Below are 21,400 nucleotides of genomic sequence, written 5' to 3' on the forward strand. Positions count from 1 at the left end.
TTTTCTATATCGCTTTGAATTCAAAAAATTCATCATTCTACAATTCCAGGATTGAAAGTCAGAATTGGATAAAATTAGATTTATTTTAATTTGAACTTTTGTTTCTGAAACTCGATTTGGCTTTTTTGAGAAAACGATTGAGCTTTGACAAACGATTCGATCTTCGATAAAAATGAGTTACACAGTTTCAATTTCGTTTCACATATCATCCTGTAGTTCCGGAACCAGAGGTCGGAACCAAACATAATTCAGGAACCTTGTTTGGGAGAAAACCGAAAAAAATTAAGTGAAATTTGCATTTGCTGATCTCGACGAACTGATTCGAATGTATATGGCTGTTATGTTCTTCCAGCATTTATTGCTGTAAGTAGTTTAAATCAATATAATTATGGAATGGCTTTCAACTTCGAAAATTCTGCCATCATCTGGTTTACATATGGCATATTCGAATGATTATGTTGCCAAAAACGAACCATGCTAAAATCGGTCCGAGGCAAAATATCATGCTGTACACAGTCTTTTGGGTACTTAGAAACAAATGTATGTAACAGTATAAACAATCGTGTTTTATGTTGCTCCCAAGCATTTCTTTGCCAGACAGCGCTCAAAACTTCTACTGCTGGATTAGGGGAAAAAGTCGCTTACACAAAAATTTCGATATCTCCGTTAAAAATATACGGATTTTGACAATCTATGGCTTGTTGGATAGGTATTACCGTGCGGAATCTAAGTCTGAAAATAAATTCTGTTTTCAAGGTCAATTGTGACAGATACTATCAAAAAACTGAAAATTTTGACATAAAACTTCGTATAACTCAAAAAGTAAACATCCGATCTCAAAACCATTCAATAGCGTTCAGGGTGACGGGGAGACCTTTGATTTGCGACCAGTTTGATCAAAATCGGTCCAGCCATCTCTGAGATCTCGACCTCTTAGTTGACAACACACATACAGACACACACACGGACATTTATTCAGTTCGTCGAGCTGAATCGATTGGTATATGACATTCGGGCCTCCGGGTCTCGGAAAATTTTTCTAAAGTTTGAGCGAATTCTATACCTATTTTTTATATTTATAAAAAAAGGTAAAACGCAAAACTAATGGATTCTTTTTTTGTCGCCCAATGTCCTAAAAATTAGTGAACAGTAATGATCTGGTGTTAACTCAAAAAAATTTTTTGTTTTGAAAAATATCGAGAATCTTGAAAAGTTTTGAAAAATCCAAAATCGAAAAAAAATTGTATGCCAAATTTGTCAGAAATGCATGAAACGTCGAGAACTGAGGTTATTTTGAAAATTTTTTTTTCTTGTTTTCTTGTTTTTATAAGACTTAAAATTTTATTTTCGAACTAACAAATAAAACGAAATATCGACTTGAGACTTAGTAAAATTTTTACATTTCCCAAATTGAAAAAAAAAAAACAATTGGCAAATGTTTTCAAAATGCATGAAACATCGGGATCTGGTGGTTATTCAAAATAAAACAAATTTGTAAAATAACGGAAGTCACGGATTTTTCTCTTTTTTTTCTTTGAGAACACCCCAGGTCTTAGTGTTCTGTGCATTTCAAAGACAAAACATGAAAACTTCATCAATTTGAAAATTCGCATTTTGAAAAATCGTATAACTTTGAAAACTCACATTAAAGTACAAAAAACTTTGAAAATTCGCATTAAAAAGTCGGAAAACGAAGGAAGAACTTTTTTTTGTTAAATGTTTAAAAAATCATCAAACAAAATATAAATGCATAAGGTTTTAGAAACGCATGAAACGTTGGAATCTGGAGTAATCTTTAAAAAAAAATCAGTGTCCCAGAGAACCGACTTAATTTAATTTTTCAAACATTCACTTTACATACTTGAACTTTTTTACTCACGTGCATTGGTTTGTTTATCTTACTTCCTGTATTTGCTTCTTTACTTACATCGTTTATTTTACTTATTTTAATTTTACTTACTTCACTTACCCTTTATTTGTTCTTAATGTACTGTACTTACTTTGCTTAATTTGTTTTACTTACTTTACTTTATTTACTTTGCTTACGTTACTCAGTCTTTACTTTCTCTTGACTAATTTTACATATTTTATTTGTTTTACTTATTTTACTTATTTTTTTACTTTACTTACTCCTTACTTTTCACTTACCCTCTATTCACTTTTTAAATACCCTTCACTCATTCGTTACTTGTTCTTCATTCACTATTTACTTACTCTACTTAATCTCTATTTACCCTTCACTAGTTCTTTACTTATTATTAACTTTAATACTTTTTAATTACTCTTTAGTTACTTTACTTACTCTTCACTCCCCTTTAAAAAAAATCAGTGTCCCAGAGATCCGACTTAATTTAATTTTTCAAACATTCACTTTACTTATTTGCACTTTTTCACTCACGTGCATTGCTTTGTTTATCTTACTTCCTGTATTTGTTTTACTTTCTTTACTTGTTTTACTTACTTTACTTTCTTTACTTACATCGCTTATTTTACTTATTTTAATTTTACTTACTTCACTTACCCTTTATTTATTCTTAATTTACTGTACTTACTTTGCTTAATTTGTTTTACTTACTTTACTTTATTTACTTTGCTTACGTTACTCAGTCTTTACTTACTCTTGATTAATTTTACATATTTTATTTGTTTTACTTATTTTACTTATTTTTTTACTTACTTACTCCTTACTTTTCACTTATCCTCTATTTACTTTTTAAGTACCCTTCACTCATTCTTTACTTGTTCTTTATTCACTATTTACTTACTCTACTTAATCTCTATTTACCCTTCACTAGTTCTTTACTTATTATTAACTTTAATACTTTTTAATTACTCTTTAGTTACTTTACTTACTCTTCACTCCCCTTTAAAAAAAATCAGTGTCCCAGAGATCCGACTCAATTTAATTTTTCAAACATTCACTTTACTTATTTGCACTTTTTTACTCACGTGCATTGCTTTGTTTATCTTACTATCTATATTTGCTTTACTTTCTTTACTTGTTTTACTTACTTTATTTTCTTTACTTACATCGCTTATTTTACTTATTTTAATTTTACTTACTTCACTTACCCTTTATTTATTCTTAATTTACTGTACTTACTTTGCTTAATTTGTTTTACTTACTTTACTTTATTTTCTTTGCTCACGTTACTCAGTCTTTACTTACTCTTGACTAATTTTACATATTTTATTGGTTTTACTTATTTTACTTATTTTTTTACTTTACTTACTTCTTACTTTTCACTTACCCTCTATTTACTTTTTAAGTACCCTTCACTCATTCTTTACTTGTTCTTTATTCACTATTTACTTACTCTTTACTTACTCTACTTAATCTCTATTTACCCTTCACTAGTTCTTTACTTATTTTTAACTTTAATACTTTTCAATTACTCTTCAGTTACTTTACTTACTCTTCACTCACCCTTTTTCTACCCTTTATTCACTCTTTACTTATTTTTTATTCACTATTTACTTACGCTTTGTTTTTCACTCCACTTACTCAATTTTTACCGGTAAAGCTGTGCATAAATAAACGACATAATAAAAAAATACTTTTTACTGACTCTTACTTCACTTATTCTTAACGTAAGTAAAATTACTTTATTCATTCTAGTTACTTTACTTACTCTCCAATTACCGTTCTCTTATTCTTTCCTTACTTTATTTATTTGACTTACTTTACTGACTTCATTTATTTTACTTCCGTTTACTTACTTCACTTACTTTATTTGTTTTACTTACTTTTTACTTGGGTTACTTTCTTTACTTATTGTACTTACTTTACTTACATCACTTATTTAACGTATTTTACTTTCACTTGCCCTTTTCTTATTTTTCTACTTCACTTACTCCTTACTTACTTTTCATTTACCCTTTACTACCTTTAAGTACTGCACTCATTCTTCATTCACTATTGATTTACTCTTTACTCACTCGCCACTAACTCTTGACTTACATTTTATTTACTTTTCACTGGTAAACCCGGGTATAAAAAAACGGCATGATAAAAAAAATTTCTCACGCTTTTCTTATTCTGTATTTACCCTTCACTAATTCTCTACTTATTATTTACTTACTCTTTAATTACTCTGTTTATTTTACTTACTCTTCATTTACCCTTTTGTTACCCTCTACTCCACTCTTTGCTTACTCTTTATTTTTCACTTCACTTACTTTTTACCGGTAAAATCGTGCATAAATAAACGACATAATAAAAATACTTGTTACTGACTCTTTATTGGCACTTTCCTTATTCTTTACTTACTTTACATATTCTTAACTTAAGTAAAACTACTTTATTTACTCTAATTACTTTACCTACTCTCCAATTACCGTTCTCTTACTCTTTACTTACTTTATTTATTTTACTTACTTTACTTACTGTTTATTTACTCTACGCTTACCCTTTTATTACACTTTACTTACTTTACTTATTTTACTGACTTCACTTATTTTAATTCCCTTTACTTACTTTATTTGTTTTACTTACTCTTTACTTACTTTACTAACTGTTCACTTACATTTCTCACTCTTATCTTAATTTATTTATTTCATTTACTCTACTTATTTTACTTACTTTGTTTGCTCTTTACTTATTCTTTTCGTACCCTTTACTTACTCTCTTTACTTTTTACTTACTCTCCACTTACGTATTACTTACTCTTTACCTACTTTACTTATTTTACTAACTTCACTAACTTTACTTACTCTTCACTCGCCTTTTTCCTACTCTTTACTTACTCTTAACTTATGTTACTTATTTTACTTACTTCACGTACTTTACTTACTCTTTATTTACTCTCCACTTACGCTTTTCTTCCCCTTTACTTACTCTTAACTTACTTTACTTTATTCACTTCAATTACTTTACTTACTCTTCAATCACCTTTTTCTTACTCTTTACTTACTCTTAACTTACTTTACTACTTTACTTATTTTACTTACTTCACGTACTTTTCTACCTTTATTTACTCTTGACTTACTCTTTTCCTACACTTTACTCACTTTTAGCATACTTTACTTACTAACTTATATTACTTACTTCACTTATTCTTAGTGTAATTTACTTATTTTACTGACTCTATTTACTTTAATTGCTTCAGTTTCTTCTAACTAACCCTTTTCTTATCCTTGACCTACTCTTTACTCACTCATTACTTATTTTTTATTACCTATTTACTTACTCTTTTATCACTCTATTTGTACTCTCCACTTACTCTTTACCTACTTTTTACTGGTAAAACCGAGTATAAATGAACGACATAATAAAACAAAAATACTCATTACTGAAGAGTGAGTTGACTCTACTTACTCTTTACTTATTTTCTGCTTACCCTTCATTAGTTCTCTACTTATTCTTTATTTACTCTTCACTTACCCTTTACTTACTCTTTACTTACTTTGCTTACATTAGTTTTTTCACTAACTTTATTTACTTGCTTTACTTACCTATTTTATTTTACTTAATTTCATTTACTCTTTTCTTTTTAATTTCAATCTCTATCTTTTAACTTCTCGTTTTTTCCTAACTTCGAATTTTTCAGTCTATACTTTTCAATTTTAGCACTGAATATCTCAGCCTACGGATGTCTCCCCCAATTCCGAATTGAAATTTCTCCGTTTTGGACTGCAAAGCTCTAACCTACAACGGTTCGCTTTCGTTTTCATGCATCCACCAGGGAGGGAGAAATTTTCCAAACCCGATTTCGAAATTACAGCTGCTTCCTTAAAAACTTATATGGAAATATAAAATTTTTCAAATGACAAGTTTCAAACTATGATTTTCAATGTGTCCCACATTCAATACTTACAGTTTTCGCTTCTAACTTTCAGCTTTTAGAGTTTAAATTTCAACCGCCAGCTTTCAGCATTTAAATTTTAACTTCGCATTTTTAAAATTGCAATACACTCAAGTCTCTTTTACTGCTTACTTAAGCTCCGGTATTACGGTTCAAACTTTAACAAGTTTGCTAAATATTGTTCCGAAATACGATTATTTTTCATATATTTCGATTATAGAAATTTTAACCTTACGGTCATTCACTTCTGGAGACAGACAAAATTGATAACTCTATGTGAACATTAAGGGGTTTTGTTGGTTTGTGCAAAAAGCACATATTTTGTTTCTATTTCTTCGCGTTTTGCCTTCGGCTCGTCAGTGCTTAAAGCAGTTTACGCCTGAGACGTCAGAAATAATATAGCACTTGTGCAATATTGTTTGAGGGTTGCATAAGTAGTGCAAATTTTGCGTCTGCTTAGCGGTTTAAGTTGAACTGCTAGGCACTAGATGGCAGTTCAATTTGAACTTCTTTAAGCACTGACGAACCAAATCTAAATAAATTGAATTATGAAAAAGATTTTAGTTCATAGGAACCGATCACGATGACATTGAAAATGCACGCCTAACAAACGTAATTTTTGTTTCTTCATTACAGAAAAAAAGACAAAAACGAAGTCGTCCACGAAACCGAAGGAACCTCCGCGGTCCACCAAAGAGCCGCCGAACGTGAAGTGCGTTCTCGTCGGTGACGGAGCAGTCGGCAAGACGAACCTAATTGTGACGTACATTCAGGATCGCTTCAACCCGGAGTACGTCCCGACGGCTTTCGACAAGTATAATGGTAAGTACCGTGAACCCGCGAAACTCCTCTAACTGACACAAAGTCCGTCCCTATCTATTGATCTCCTTTCGCCCATCAAAAGCAATATTTATCCGACCAAAACTCATGGCACACTCGATTGTCGTTTAGATAACTCGGTTGCGATAGTAAAAGAAGAAAAAAAACATCCTATCTCTCATTCTCACTTGTGAACTGCGATGAACTGCGGATGCCAAACCAAAGCGGGTGGATCGTTATATGAAAATTTCTTCGCATCCATTCAATCTACTTCAAAGGGGCCTTTGGCCAATAACATCCGACCGACCGGCATCTTCTGGAAGCGCGTCTCGGAAATGGTGGATTTTATCATTATTCTGGACTGCCACAAACCGACCAACCGCAGTTCGAGTTCGATTCGATTGGCGAATTCTTCGATGAAATAAATTATCGGTGAACTTTTTCTCTGCGAATTCGTGAATTTCATTTAACAAATCGATACTTTTGGATAACACCCACTCGAACACAGTCCATAACTGTCAGATTTACATCCGGTCTTGAACACACCAAAAAGAGTAGGAAACGAGACAAAAAAAAGACACTCAGCGCCAATAAAACCCCGCTCACATCGTGTAGGAGCCCCCCTTCACATTCGATGGTACCTGCAAATTAAATTTATTAACATAATCACATTTCACTTACTTACTTCTCTTTCAATTCATCGTATCGTCTGTAGAGACAGTTTTCACTCTTCCTTTCGAAAAAAAAAAATAAAGAAGAAGAGTTGAATTATGAACCCTCAGATCGGGGGCCTTGGTGCGAGCGAGATGGAAAAACGGTTCCGCGTAAAATATGCAACCATAAATATTCGCCGATTCTACGACTCGCTGTACACATATTTGAATGAACTTGGTGCTATGCAAATTAAGTTTCGCCTTCGTATCTTCCCGTGCACTGCGCACTGTATATTGTTCAGGTTACTGCTAATAATGGAGTGTTTACATTCCCGAAAAGGGGGAGAGGAAGGTGAAACCGAGGTTGCTTCTAGCACACAGAAAGAGAGAGAGAGAGAGAGAGAGAGAGAGAGAGAGAGAGAGAGAGAGAGCATTTAAACGGAACACTTTCATCACTCGACTCGAATGGACAGAATTTTAATGTCACTGTTTCCACCGGCTGGCAACAGATGGAGCTGGTGGTTTTTTCTATTCAACTCGAAAGTGAAAGTTTAATCAAACGGGTATGAGAAGAATGACGAACAACATGCGTTCCATTTTCTTGAGGAAGTCCAAATCGATCTAGGTTAGATACAATAATTCGGTACCTTTTCAAACAAATTTCCAAAAAATTGTTTCATCGAACTCTCGTGCTAACTTCCTCCATTGTTTGAAATGGTTTACTGTTAATCAGCACTGAGAACCGGATCAAAACGCTGTAAAGAATTCGGCGAGCTTACATCTAACTAGCGGTTCACGTTGAACTACTACAAAGCAATTGATTTGAACTGTCATGCACATAGGGGATCGAAGACGAAACATGAAAATAATCGAGTACATTGAGGACGTTTTTACGCGGGGGATACGTTCAGATCTGGTGTAATCTCCAAACAAAAAAAAATTGTTGCTAAATGTCTTAAAAGTGCACGGAACGTCGCGATCTGGTGTAACGTCAAAAAAAATTTTTTTTTATATAAATCAACTTTAGAACAGGAACAAATTTGAGATTTCCGAAATCGAAAAAATAAATTTCTAATGCCAAATGTCTTGGAAATGCATGAAACGTCTAGATTTGGAGTAATCTAAAAAAAATTTTTTTTGAAACGTCCAGATATGGCATAATTAAAAAAAATCTGGTGTATTCTCAAAAAAAAAGGACTGAAACCGTGTAATTTCGCATAAAAAAACCTGTTTTAATCCACCTAGTGGTGTAATGATGCCTTTCTCATGTACATATTATATTGTGATATTCCATTCAAAATTTATCTCTTCGATTTTTAAAACAAACCAAGAGATTGTTTGTGCATTTACTAGTATAACATACAGAATAAAACAATGCTTTGATTGCGTGAGTCATCCACATTTCCACAAACCAAAGAACCGACCACTAACTAACATGACACACAAACTCTTCTAGTACGCACTCTAAATTACGATTTAAATGTTTGTTGCATCCGAAAATATTTTAAGATATTGAACACACTTTACCCTATAATTCCGGAACCGGAAGTCGGATCCGGATGAAATTCAGGAATTCCGTGTGGGACCACGAGACCTTTCATTTGAATCTAAGTTTGTGGAAATCGGTCAAACCAACGCTGAGAAAAGTGAGTGAGATCTATTTTGGTATATATGACTACTATTTCCGGTACTTCCGGAACCGGATACCGGGAACCAGGATAGCCGGAATCGGTTTGCTTAGTAGCCTACTGATAATGACTTTCGATTTGTGTGGTTTTGAGACCAGTTTAGAAATTTTTTTACGTTTTTTGTTTCGCCGGTTTAAATGACGGTGTACAATATTGAACACACTTTACTCTATAATTCCGGAACCGGAAGTCGGATCCGGATGAAATTCAGGAATTCCGTATGGGACCACGAGACCTTTCATTTGAATCTAAGTTTGTGGAAATCGGTCGAACCAACGCTGAGAAAAGTGAGTGAGATCTATTTTGGTATATATGACTACTATTTCCGGTACTTCCGGAACCGGATACCGGGAACCAGGATAGCCGGAATCGGTTTGTTTAGTTGCCTACTGATAATGACTTTCGATTTGTGTGGTTTTGAGACCAGTTTAGAAATTTTTTTACGTTTTTTGTTTCGCCGGTTTAAATGACGGTGTTCAATATTGAACACACTTTACTCTATAATTCCGGAACCGGAAGTCGGATCCGGATGAAATTCAGGAATTCCGTATGGGACCACGAGACCTTTCATTTGAATCTAAGTTTGTGGAAATCGGTCAAACCAACGCTGAGAAAAGTGAGTGAGAACTATTTTGGTATATATGACTACTATTTCCGGTACTTCCGGAACCGGATACCGGGAACCAGGATAGCCGGAATCGGTTTGCTTAGTAGCCTACTGATAATGACTTTCGATTTGTGTGGTTTTGAGACCAGTTTAGAAATTTTTTTACGTTTTTTGTTTCGCCGGTTTAAATGACGGTGTTCAATATTGAACACACTTTACTCTATAATTCCGGAACCGGAAGTCGGATCCGGATGAAATTCAGGAATTCCGTATGGGACCACGAGACCTTTCATTTGAATCTAAGTTTGTGGAAATCGGTCAAACCAACGCTGAGAAAAGTGAGTGAGAACTATTTTGGTATATATGACTACTATTTCCGGTACTTCCGGAACCGGATACCGGGAACCAGGATAGCCGGAATCGGTTTGTTTAGTTGCCTACTGATAATGACTTTCGATTTGTGTGGTTTTGAGACCAGTTTAGACATTTTTTTACGTTTTTTGTTTCGCCGGTTTAAATGACGGTGTTCAATATTGAACACACTTTACTCTATAATTCCGGAACCGGAAGTCGGATCCGGATGAAATTCAGGAATTCCGTATGGGACCACGAGACCTTTCATTTGAATCTAAGTTTGTGGAAATCGGTCAAACCAACGCTGAGAAAAGTGAGTGAGATCTATTTTGGTATATATGACTACTATTTCCGGTACTTCCGGAACCGGATACCGGGAACCAGGATAGCCGGAATCGGTTTGCTTAGTAGCCTACTGATAATGACTTTCGATTTGTGTGGTTTTGAGACCAGTTTAGAAATTTTTTTACGTTTTTTGTTTCGCCGGTTTAAATGACGGTGTACAATATTGAACACACTTTACTCTATAATTCCGGAACCGGAAGTCGGATCCGGATGAAATTCAGGAATTCCGTATGGGACCACGAGACCTTTCATTTGAATCTAAGTTTGTGGAAATCGGTCAAACCAACGCTGAGAAAAGTGAGTGAGATCTATTTTGGTATATATGACTACTATTTCCGGTACTTCCGGAACCGGATACCGGGAACCAGGATAGCCGGAATCGGTTTGTTTAGTTGCCTACTGATAATGACTTTCGATTTGTGTGGTTTTGAGACCAGTTTAGAAATTTTTTTACGTTTTTTGTTTCGCCGGTTTAAATGACGGTGTTCAATATTGAACACACTTTACTCTATAATTCCGGAACCGGAAGTCGGATCCGGATGAAATTCAGGAATTCCGTATGGGACCACGAGACCTTTCATTTGAATCTAAGTTTGTGGAAATCGGTCAAACCAACGCTGAGAAAAGTGAGTGAGAACTATTTTGGTATATATGACTACTATTTCCGGTACTTCCGGAACCGGATACCGGGAACCAGGATAGCCGGAATCGGTTTGCTTAGTAGCCTACTGATAATGACTTTCGATTTGTGTGGTTTTGAGACCAGTTTAGAAATTTTTTTACGTTTTTTGTTTCGCCGGTTTAAATGACGGTGTTCAATATTGAACACACTTTACTCTATAATTCCGGAACCGGAAGTCGGATCCGGATGAAATTCAGGAATTCCGTATGGGACCACGAGACCTTTCATTTGAATCTAAGTTTGTGGAAATCGGTCAAACCAACGCTGAGAAAAGTGAGTGAGAACTATTTTGGTATATATGACTACTATTTCCGGTACTTCCGGAACCGGATACCGGGAACCAGGATAGCCGGAATCGGTTTGTTTAGTTGCCTACTGATAATGACTTTCGATTTGTGTGGTTTAGAGACCAGTTTAGAAAATGTTTTACGTTTTTTGTTTCGCCGGTTTAAGTGACGGTGTTCAATATTGAACACACTTTACCCTATAATTCCGGAACCGGAAGTCGGATCCGGATGAAATTCAGGAATTCCGTATGGGACCACGAGACCTTTCATTTGAATTTAAGTTTGTGGAAATCGGTCAAACCAACGCTGAGAAAAGTGAGTGAGATCTATTTTGGTATATATGACTACTATTTCCGGTACTTCCGGAACCGGATACCGGGAACCAGGATAGCCGGAATCGGTTTGTTTAGTTGCCTACTGATAATGACTTTCGATTTGTGTGGTTTAGAGACCAGTTTAGAAATTTTTTTACGTTTTTTGTTTCGCCGGTTTAAGTGACGGTGTTCAATATTGAACACACTTTACCCTATAATTCCGGAACCGGAAGTCGGATCCGGATGAAATTCAGGAATTCCGTATGGGACCACGAGACCTTTCATTTGAATTTAAGTTTGTGGAAATCGGTCAAACCAACGCTGAGAAAAGTGAGTGAGATCTATTTTGGTATATATGACTACTATTTCCGGTACTTCCGGAACCGGATACCGGGAACCAGGATAGCCGGAATCGGTTTGCTTAGTAGCCTACTGATAATGACTTTCGATTTGTGTGGTTTTGAGACCAGTTTAGAAATTTTTTTACGTTTTTTGTTTCGCCGGTTTAAATGACGGTGTACAATATTGAACACACTTTACTCTATAATTCCGAAACCGGAAGTCGGATCCGGATGAAATTCAGGAATTCCGTATGGGACCACGAGACCTTTCATTTGAATCTAAGTTTGTGGAAATCGGTCAAACCAACGCTGAGAAAAGTGAGTGAGATCTATTTTGGTATATATGACAACTATTTCCGGTACTTCCGGAACCGGATACCGGGAACCAGGATAGCCGGAATCGGTTTGTTTAGTTGCCTACTGATAATGACTTTCGATTTGTGTGGTTTTGAGACCAGTTTAGACATTTTTTTACGTTTTTTGTTTCGCCGGTTTAAGTGACGGTGTTCAATATTGAACACACTTTACCCTATAATTCCGGAACCGGAAGTCGGATCCGGATGAAATTCAGGAATTCCGTATGGGACCACGAGACCTTTCATTTGAATTTAAGTTTGTGGAAATCGGTCAAACCAACGCTGAGAAAAGTGAGTGAAATCTATTTTGGTATATATGACTACTATTTCCGGTACTTCCGGAACCGGATACCGGGAACCAGGATAGCCGGAATCGGTTTGTTTAGTTGCCTACTGATAATGACTTTCGATTTGTGTGGTTTTGAGGCCAGTTTAGAAAATTTTTTACGTTTTTTGTTTCGCCGGTTTAAGTGACGGTGTACAATATTGAACACACTTTACCCTATCATTCCGGAACCGGAAGTCGGATCCGGATGAAATTCAGGAATTCCGTGTGGGACCACGAGACCTTTCATTTGAATCGAAGTTTGTGGAAATCGGTCAAACCAACGCTGAGAAAAGTGAGTGAGATCTATTTTGGTATATATGACTACTATTTCCGGTACTTCCGGAACCGGATACCGGGAACCAGGATAGCCGGAATCGGTTTGTTTAGTTGCCTACTGATAATGACTTTCGATTTGTGTGGTTTAGAGACCACTTTAGAAATTTTTTTACGTTTTTTGTTTCGCCGGTTTAAGTGACGGTGTTCAATATTGAACACATTTTACTCTATAATTCCGGAACCGGAAGTCGGATCCGGATGAAATTCAGGAATTCCGTATGGGACCACGAGACCTTTCATTTGAATCTAAGTTTGTGGAAATCGGTCAAACCAATGCTGAGAAAAGTGAGTGAGATCTATTTTGGTATATATGACTACTATTTCCGGTACTTCCGGAACCGGATACCGGGAACCAGGATAGCCGGAATCGGTTTGCTTAGTAGCCTACTGATAATGACTTTCGATTTGTGTGGTTTTGAGACCAGTTTAGAAATTTTTTTACGTTTTTTGTTTCGCCGGTTTAAATGACGGTGTTCAATATTGAACACACTTTACTCTATAATTCCGGAACCGGAAGTCGGATCCGGATGAAATTCAGGAATTCCGTATGGGACCACGAGACCTTTCATTTGAATCTAAGTTTGTGGAAATCGGTCAAACCAACGCTGAGAAAAGTGAGTGAGAACTATTTTGGTATATATGACTACTATTTCCGGTACTTCCGGAACCGGATACCGGGAACCAGGATAGCCGGAATCGGTTTGTTTAGTTGCCTACTGATAATGACTTTCGATTTGTGTGGTTTTGAGACCAGTTTAGAAATGTTTTTACGTTTTTTGTTTCGCCGGTTTAAGTGACGGTGTTCAATATTGAACACACTTTACCCTATAATTCCGGAACCGGAAGTCGGATCCGGATGAAATTCAGGAATTCCGTATGGGACCACGAGACCTTTCATTTGAATCTAAGTTTGTGGAAATCGGTCAAACCAACGCTGAGAAAAGTGAGTGAGAACTATTTTGGTATATATGACTACTATTTCCGGTACTTCCGGAACCGGATACCGGGAACCAGGATAGCCGGAATCGGTTTGTTTAGTTGCCTACTGATAATGACTTTCGATTTGTGTGGTTTTGAGACCAGTTTAGAAATGTTTTTACGTTTTTTGTTTCGCCGGTTTAAGTGACGGTGTTCAATATTGAACACACTTTACCCTATAATTCCGGAACCGGAAGTCGGATCCGGATGAAATTCAGGAATTCCGTATGGGACCACGAGACCTTTCATTTGAATCTAAGTTTGTGGAAATCGGTCAAACCAACGCTGAGAAAAGTGAGTGAGATCTATTTTGGTATATATGACTACTATTTCCGGTACTTCCGGAACCGGATACCGGGAACCAGGATAGCCGGAATCGGTTTGTTTAGTTGCCTACTGATAATGACTTTCGATTTGTGTGGTTTAGAGACCACTTTAGAAATTTTTTTACGTTTTTTGTTCGCCGGTTTAAGTGACGGTGTTCAATATTGAACACATTTTACTCTATAATTCCGGAACCGGAAGTCGGATCCGGATGAAATTCAGGAATTCCGTATGGGACCACGAGACCTTTCATTTGAATCTAAGTTTGTGGAAATCGGTCAAACCAATGCTGAGAAAAGTGAGTGAGATCTATTTTGGTATATATGACTACTATTTCCGGTACTTCCGGAACCGGATACCGGGAACCAGGATAGCCGGAATCGGTTTGTTTAGTTGCCTACTGATAATGACTTTCGATTTGTGTGGTTTTGAGACCAGTTTAGAAATGTTTTTACGTTTTTTGTTTCGCCGGTTTAAGTGACGGTGTTCAATATTGAACACACTTTACCCTATAATTCCGGAACCGGAAGTCGGATCCGGATGAAATTCAGGAATTCCGTATGGGACCACGAGACCTTTCATTTGAATCTAAGTTTGTGGAAATCGGTCAAACCAACGCTGAGAAAAGTGAGTGAGAACTATTTTGGTATATATGACTACTATTTCCGGTACTTCCGGAACCGGATACCGGGAACCAGGATAGCCGGAATCGGTTTGTTTAGTTGCCTACTGATAATGACTTTCGATTTGTGTGGTTTAGAGACCACTTTAGAAATTTTTTTACGTTTTTTGTTTCGCCGGTTTAAGTGACGGTGTTCAATATTGAACACATTTTACTCTATAATTCCGGAACCGGAAGTCGGATCCGGATGAAATTCAGGAATTCCGTATGGGACCACGAGACCTTTCATTTGAATCTAAGTTTGTGGAAATCGGTCAAACCAACGCTGAGAAAAGTGAGTGAGATCTATTTTGGTATATATGACTACTATTTCCGGTACTTCCGGAACCGGATACCGGGAACCAGGATAGCCGGAATCGGTTTGTTTAGTTGCCTACTGATAATGACTTTCGATTTGTGTGGTTTAGAGACCACTTTAGAAATTTTTTTACGTTTTTTGTTTCGCCGGTTTAAGTGACGGTGTTCAATATTGAACACATTTTACTCTATAATTCCGGAACCGGAAGTCGGATCCGGATGAAATTCAGGAATTCCGTATGGGACCACGAGACCTTTCATTTGAATCTAAGTTTGTGGAAATCGGTCAAACCAACGCTGAGAAAAGTGAGTGAGATCTATTTTGGTATATATGACTACTATTTCCGGTACTTCCGGAACCGGATACCGGGAACCAGGATAGCCGGAATCGGTTTGTTTAGTTGCCTACTGATAATGACTTTCGATTTGTGTGGTTTTGAGACCAGTTTAGAAATGTTTTTACGTTTTTTGTTTCGCCGGTTTAAGTGACGGTGTTCAATATTGAACACACTTTACTCTATAATTCCGGAACCGGAAGTCGGATCCGGATGAAATTCAGGAATTCCGTATGGGACCACGAGACCTTTCATTTGAATCTAAGTTTGTGGAAATCGGTCAAACCAACGCTGAGAAAAGTGAGTGAGAACTATTTTGGTATATATGACTACTATTTCCGGTACTTCCGGAACCGGATACCGGGAACCAGGATAGCCGGAATCGGTTTGTTTAGTTGCCTACTGATAATGACTTTCGATTTGTGTGGTTTAGAGACCAGTTTAGAAAATGTTTTACGTTTTTTGTTTCGCCGGTTTAAGTGACGGTGTTCAATATTGAACACACTTTACTCTATAATTCCGGAACCGGAAGTCGGATCCGGATGAAATTCAGGAATTCCGTATGGGACCACGAGACCTTTTATTTGAATCCAAGTTTGTGGAAATCGGTCAAACCAACGCTGAGAAAAGTGAGTGAGATCTATTTTGGTATATATGACTACTATTTCCGGTACTTCCGGAACCGGATACCGGGAACCAGGATAGCCGGAATCGGTTTGTTTAGTTGCCTACTGATAATGACTTTCGATTTGTGTGGTTTTGAGACCAGTTTAGAAATGTTTTTACGTTTTTTGTTTCGCCGGTTTAAGTGACGGTGTTCAATATTGAACACACTTTACTCTATAATTCCGGAACCGGAAGTCGGATCCGGATGAAATTCAGGAATTCCGTATGGGACCACGAGACCTTTCATTTGAATCTAAGTTTGTGGAAATCGGTCAAACCAACGCTGAGAAAAGTGAGTGAGAACTATTTTGGTATATATGACTACTATTTCCGGTACTTCCGGAACCGGATACCGGGAACCAGGATAGCCGGAATCGGTTTGTTTAGTTGCCTACTGATAATGACTTTCGATTTGTGTGGTTTAGAGACCAGTTTAGAAAATGTTTTACGTTTTTTGTTTCGCCGGTTTAAGTGACGGTGTTCAATATTGAACACACTTTACTCTATAATTCCGGAACCGGAAGTCGGATCCGGATGAAATTCAGGAATTCCGTATGGGACCACGAGACCTTTTATTTGAATCCAAGTTTGTCAAAATCGGTTAAGCCATCTCCGAGAAAACCTAGTGAGATTATTTGAAACATACACACACACATACATACACACACACACACACACACACACACACACACACACACACACACACACACACACACACACACACACACACACACACACACACACAGACATTGCTCAGCTCGATGAACTGAGTCGAATGGTATATGACACTTTCACTAGTCGGTTTTTCAAGTGATTGCATAACCTTTCTATATGAGAAAGGCAAAACATCAAAACTAAAGAAATTTTTGTTATGCCAAATGCCTTAGAAATGCATAAAACGTCGAGACTTTAGTCTGCGACCGCGTAAATTCGCAAATTTTTGAGATTTCTAGAATCGATCGACTTGTAGATTTTTACTCATTCCATATAAATCTGATAACACCGACAATGATCACACAGATGGCGCTTCGATCGGTTGACACCTATCGACAAAAAATAACGGCAAAGCATTTTCTAGGCGAAATGGGCTTTCGGCCAATCAGTTATTGACGAAATGTGTTCCGGAAGCCGTTTCGTTAAAAAACGATTTCGCCGAAAACCTTTTTCTTCGAAAGCCATTTTATCGAAAGTAGCTTCGTCGAAACCTATTCCGCCGAAAGTCTCTTTTCACTGAAAGCCATTTCGCCAAAAGTCGGTTCGCCGAACGCCATTTCGCCGAACGCCATTTCGCCGAACGCCATTTCGCCGAAAGCCGTTTCATTGAAAGCCATTTGGCCGAAAGGATAATTTCATCGAATGTAGTATTTAAGTATTTTGTACATTTAATTTTACAGTTTCCGGGTGGTTCAAATTTCAGTCCCTTAACCATCGACAGAAAATTACTGCTACTTGCTCTTAGTAGAAGAGGCTATGAAATAAGCTGGATCACCATTAATTCAACAACATTTTCATAAGTCAAAGCTGTCAAATAACCGAAAAACTCAAGCCCTTTCACGTTGGCCTAGTTCCTGGGCAGTCGTTTCACGTCCAGGTAGTTTAACAACAACAACAACAACAACAGAAACAACAACAAAGCCGGCAGGAGGGCGATCATAAATTTTATTACATGAGTCGCAGCAGTTTTCCATCCACAATTTTCAGAGTGCACTTCTGTTTACGATGTGCTTCGGGGAGCCTGCCCCGGCTATCTCTGTTTCACACGAAAGCCTGCTGCATATTTTTAATGATTAACTTTTTCGCCATAAACACGCGAGCAAAGCCGTCGTAGTGTGCTATGGGAGGATGGATCGATCCTCCTGTTTGCCCCCTCCCCCGCATCATCGACTGTACAGAGCTTCGAACTGAAAGTTCTAGTAGGCTAGGCTTGGCGCTCATTGTGTGGAAGGTCGTTGCCTGGTTTGCGGCGCGCCATGCTGTCTCATTCGAGACGGTGGTGGGAAACTGTTTGGCAAGTGTCACTGCTGCTGCTGCTGCTGCTATTGATGTTGATGCTGAGTGTCGCTTTCGTTCCCACCATCACCAGCACCACCACCACCAGCGGTAATCGTTGGACGTAAACATGGCGATAAATATTCATTCAACCACCATCAAGAGACACTTTGATGGGTGCACCCCACCGTGATGTTTCCGTGAGTGTGTTTGTGTGCAACAATCACTTTTTTTTCCCTGCACCAGAATGGCAGAGAAACATTGCCCAGTCATTGAATATTCATACACAATCGACCGAGTTCTCGAGCGGTACCCCTCACTTTACCTAGATCCTTGAAATTGCATACATGTAGACCAAAGTTCATTTCGTCACAGAGAAGAAAAAAACAACAACATTGTGAGACCTCACCATGTTCAGGCGGGGGGGTGGGTATAATTATGAATGCAACCCGCTCGGGTGGTTCTTTCATGAGCAAAGCATGCCCTGATTTTTTTTTCTTCCTCCATATGTCAGTCAAACGACGGTCGACAGTTCGGTGATGTTGTTTTTTTTTGTTTTCGATATTTGTGCGCATTCACCAGTGCATTGCTCTTAATTAAAAGCCCGTCAAATCGAAATTGATGATTTTATGGTTCTGTGACCTCGCGCTGGATGGATGAACGGCGGTGACTGAAGTGCGGCAAGTTAATTGAATTATTCGGAAGATTGTACCGGAAATGGGACTGATTGCGAATGAAAATCAATAGGCGAATTGGGTCGGCGGGTGTTTCCAGCACCGGTGGAAGCCTAATGAAATTTAAGTCAGTTTTGTAATCAAGATCAAGATTTATTACTGACGATTCGATTCAATTGAATCTTCGCACAGTGCAGTCATAAGACGAGTCGGCAATTATGGGCATTGTTGAACAGAGCAGCCTCTAAATCGATGCTTCCTCGAAACAATTTAGATCCTATTGCATGTGAGTTATTAATGTCTTTTTTGAAAGGCTTGGGTAACTCAACATTACACGAATAGCAAATTGAAAGTCACATACATTGAGCACTTGATCAGTTCCCAATGCCTATTTCGCTGAGTCGATGGTTTTCCGTTAAGTAAGTTTCACATTAACATTTCTAAATTCCTCTGTCTTAGCACAAATAGCAGTCTTAGTGAAATAGCCTTCACGAAAACACTCGTCGAGTCACCTTTCAACAAACGGCTTTTGGAAACGCGTTCCATTTCGAAAACCTTTTCGGAAAAACACCTATCGACAAAAAGTTACTGCGGAAAGGCTTTCGGCAAAACGCCTTTCAATGTAAAACTTTTCGGAACGCCTTCAACGAAAAGGCCTTTCGAAGAACGTTCGCTTTTTGGTTAAAATGCTTTTGGCCCCTACCGAAAGAAAAACTGCGAAATACATTATGCGAAAAGCCTTTCGGCCATCTAGCTTCTGGTCACGTTGAAATAACTTCTAAAGAAGCTTAAAAGGTTTTCCAACGAACCACCGGAAGCATTTCCGACTCAAATAGCTTTTATTCACTAATAGTGACTAAACGCATTTCAAGGAAAAAAAATTGCGAAAGTTGTCATGGCAGTTTTTTGGAAAATCGTTTTATTTCGACGAAAAACTGCACAAAGACCTTTTGCAAAAAGGCGTTCAGACAACTAGTTGTTGGCGAAATGTGTTGCAGTGAAAAAACTTTTTGAGAAGACACCGTGAAAAGCCTTTTTGGTGAAAAGGCTTTCGGTATAACACCTACCGACAAAAAGAAACACCGAATGCGAAAAGGCTTTCGACCAACTAGCTGTTGACCATGATGAAATAACTCTTGGAGAAGAGGAAGACGCCTTACAACGATATCGAAAGCATTTCCGACGCAGTAGAACGCCTTTCAAAGAAAAAAAAATCGAAACGCCTTCAATTAAAAGACAATTTTGTTTCGTAAACCTTTTCTGGCAAAAAGCTTTTTGGAATAACACCTATCGACAGAAAAGAGCTGCCTTCAATAGTTTGCAAAAGTTGTCATCGAAAAGTTTTTTGAAAAATCTTTTTATTTCGACGAAAAACTACTGTGCAAGGACTTTTTGAGGAAAGGCTTTCAGCCAACTAGTTGTTGGTGAAATGTGTTCCAGTGAAAAAACTTTTTGAGAAGACACTGTGAAAAGTCTTTTCGATGGAAAGGCCGACACCTACCGACAAAAAGAAACTGCGAACCACCGTATGCGAAAAGGTTTTCGGCCAACTAGCTGTTGGCCATGATAAAAATAACTTTTAGAGAAAAGAAAAAGGCCTTTTAGCGACGACTTAAATCGACAGAATTTTCGACGTAAATTGACAGAAAAACTGCCTTCAAAGTTTTCAGGAGTTGTCAGTGAATGTGTTTTGAAAAATCGTTTCATTTCGACGAAAAACTGGGCAAAGATCTTTTGCGGAAAGGCTTTCGGTCGACTAGTAGCAATAGTAGTAAATAAACTAGTAGAACTTTTAGGAAGGAAAATTTACAGTGAGACGTTTTTCACCGAAAAGGCACCTCTTATCGGAAGCATTTCTAGCCAACGATGAAATAACTTTTAGAGAAGAGAAAAAGGCCTTTTAACGATATCGGAAGCATTTCCGACGCAATTAGGCTTTAGTGGAACACATTTCAAATAAAAAAAGAATTCGAAATGCCTTTCAATAAAAATGTAATTTCGTCTCGGAAACCGTTATCCGGCGAAAAGGCTTTCGGAATAACACCTATCGACAGAGAAAACGGAGCGATGCCTTCAATAATTTACGGAAGTTGGCAACGAAAAGTTTTTTTGTAAAATCATTTCATTTCGACGAAAAACTGCACAAAGACCGTCTGCGAAAAGGCTTTCGGTCAACTAGTTGTTGGCGCAATGTGTTCCAGTGAACAAAACTTTTTGAGAAGACACTTACAGTGAAACGCTTTTCAACGGAAAGGCATCTTATATCGGAAGCAATTTCTACGTAAAGGCGTTTCCGAGGAAGGCCTTTCAGTTTAAAGGTTTTCGGAATGCCAATGAATTTCAATAAAAAAGCAGTTGGAAAAGTGTTCCATTTCAAGAAACTTTTCGGCGAAAAGGCTTTCGGAATAACACCCATCGACAAAAATACTACAAAATGCTTTATTCGAAAAAACTCGAACAACTAGTTGTTGACGAAAAGTGTACCGAAATCCGTTTCGCCGAAATCCATTTCGCCGAAAGCTGTTTCGTCGGAAGCCATTT

The 21,400-nt window shown here is 37.5% G+C and overlaps 1 protein-coding gene across 1 annotated transcript in view; it reads left to right on the forward strand.

Moving 5' to 3' along the window:
* Positions 1–21,400, forward strand: part of LOC131437130 (EF-hand calcium-binding domain-containing protein 4B) — a 118,117-nt gene that overhangs the window by 71,670 nt on the left and 25,047 nt on the right. The window contains exon 4 of the mRNA XM_058606298.1: positions 6,441–6,626. Coding sequence (XP_058462281.1) covers positions 6,441–6,626 — 186 coding nt within the window. The remainder of the gene's footprint in view (positions 1–6,440; positions 6,627–21,400) is intronic.

This window comes from Malaya genurostris, chromosome 1 (genome assembly GCF_030247185.1).
Source record: "Malaya genurostris strain Urasoe2022 chromosome 1, Malgen_1.1, whole genome shotgun sequence".
Taxonomy (NCBI): domain Eukaryota; kingdom Metazoa; phylum Arthropoda; class Insecta; order Diptera; family Culicidae; genus Malaya; species Malaya genurostris.